The 1359-nt window shown below is 53.3% G+C and overlaps 1 protein-coding gene across 1 annotated transcript; it reads right to left on the bottom strand.

The window, feature by feature from the left end:
- Window positions 1–407: 407 nt before the first annotated feature.
- On the bottom strand, window positions 408–923 carry LOC108048536 (calcineurin subunit B-like). The gene has a single exon (XM_017129275.1). It carries the CDS (start codon window positions 921–923, stop codon window positions 408–410), a length of 516 nt encoding a protein of 171 aa, XP_016984764.1.
- Window positions 924–1359: the final 436 nt, after the last annotated feature.

Here is a 1359-nt window from a genome sequence, read left to right as displayed (position 1 = left end):
ATATAACCGGACAATCATCGATTATGTTTTCATAAGAATAACTCATATACCCCCATTTTTTCCCGAGTGTCGAAACTGAGCCCGAGCATATGTATGTTGCCTGGTTAAGGACACAAAAGTCATGACTGGAGTGAGAACGAGCTCAAGTGCCATTGAGGAAGAGTGCTCATATTCCCAGAACCCCCCCCTTACGCCCCTTAAAAGGCGCGGCGCAAGTGCGCGAGTAAATTCAAGAAACAATTTTCAGGAATGACTTAACTTTTGCGTTTATGTGAAAAGTTTCGCAACGTGATGTTATGGGAGCGGCGAAAGGATATGCAATTTACTGGCGGTGCAAGTGAGGGAATGTGTGTGGGTGTGGGTATGGGTGGGGGGTGGTGTGTGTGGCCTTGAGTATAGGTCTGGAGTCAGAGGAATCGGAGCGAGAGACTCTGCTCCAGGTCCAGGCCTCTGGTGATGTGGCCAAAGTCCTCGGAGTCGAGCTTGTCCTTCTCGGCCAGGATCTGATTGAGGCGATAGCGCATCGCTCGAAACTCGCGCCGCGTCGCTGGGAGGCGGACGAGCAGGGCGTGGCACTGCTCCGGACTCAGCAGCCCGTCGCCATCCTCGTCGAAGAGGCGGAGCACGGAGGCCAGTTTCCGGTCCAGCGGCTCACTGCGCCGGAAGTGGGCCAGGCCGCGCACGAAGTGCCGGAAGTCGAGCGACGGATGCAGCACGGCGTCCACCAGCCGCTCCGCCAGCGGATGGGCGGCCACCGGCGGCACTCGGAGCAGCTCGCTGCGCAGCACCCGATCCTCGGAGTCGCGATCCAAGGACTGGTAATGGCCGTAGAGATAGTCGAGGCGCGCCAGCGAGAAGCCCGTCTCCCCCTGGATATCGAACAGCTCCTCGGCGGTGAGGTGGCGGGATGCAGCCGAGCCCATCGCTTCCTTGATCCTTCGCCGGCTCCTTGCTTTCACTGGGCTGTACGAAAATATATATTTTGACGACTGGATATTCTCTGGAGCTCTCTTCTGTGTATGTGGGTGTGCATGTGTCTGCTTGGCGTGTGATTGTGTTTGACTGTGTAGCGGAACGATCGGTGGGGAAAGGCCAGCTTCGGAAGCAAAATTGTTCGATCGAACAGGGATCATTATGCTAAAGGCCAATTTCATAGTTCAAATGTAGAATTATATTTTGTACACAAATCCACTCCGTCCGTCTGAGTGAAAATTTCCCAAAAGTCTTATTTCTAATGCAAGTAATATATTATATAAGTCTGAACCGCCTGTCCGTTTCTACACAAACTAGTCCCTCAGTTTTAAAGCTATCTGCTTGAGGTAGTATATAAGTCGGAACGAGCCGGATCAGGCGACTATA

This window comes from Drosophila rhopaloa, unplaced genomic scaffold (genome assembly GCF_018152115.1).
Source record: "Drosophila rhopaloa isolate 14029-0021.01 unplaced genomic scaffold, ASM1815211v1 contig_3, whole genome shotgun sequence".
NCBI lineage: Eukaryota > Metazoa > Arthropoda > Insecta > Diptera > Drosophilidae > Drosophila > Drosophila rhopaloa.
Note: the sequence above shows the minus strand (reverse complement) of the source record. Positions and strands in the feature narration are given on the sequence as shown.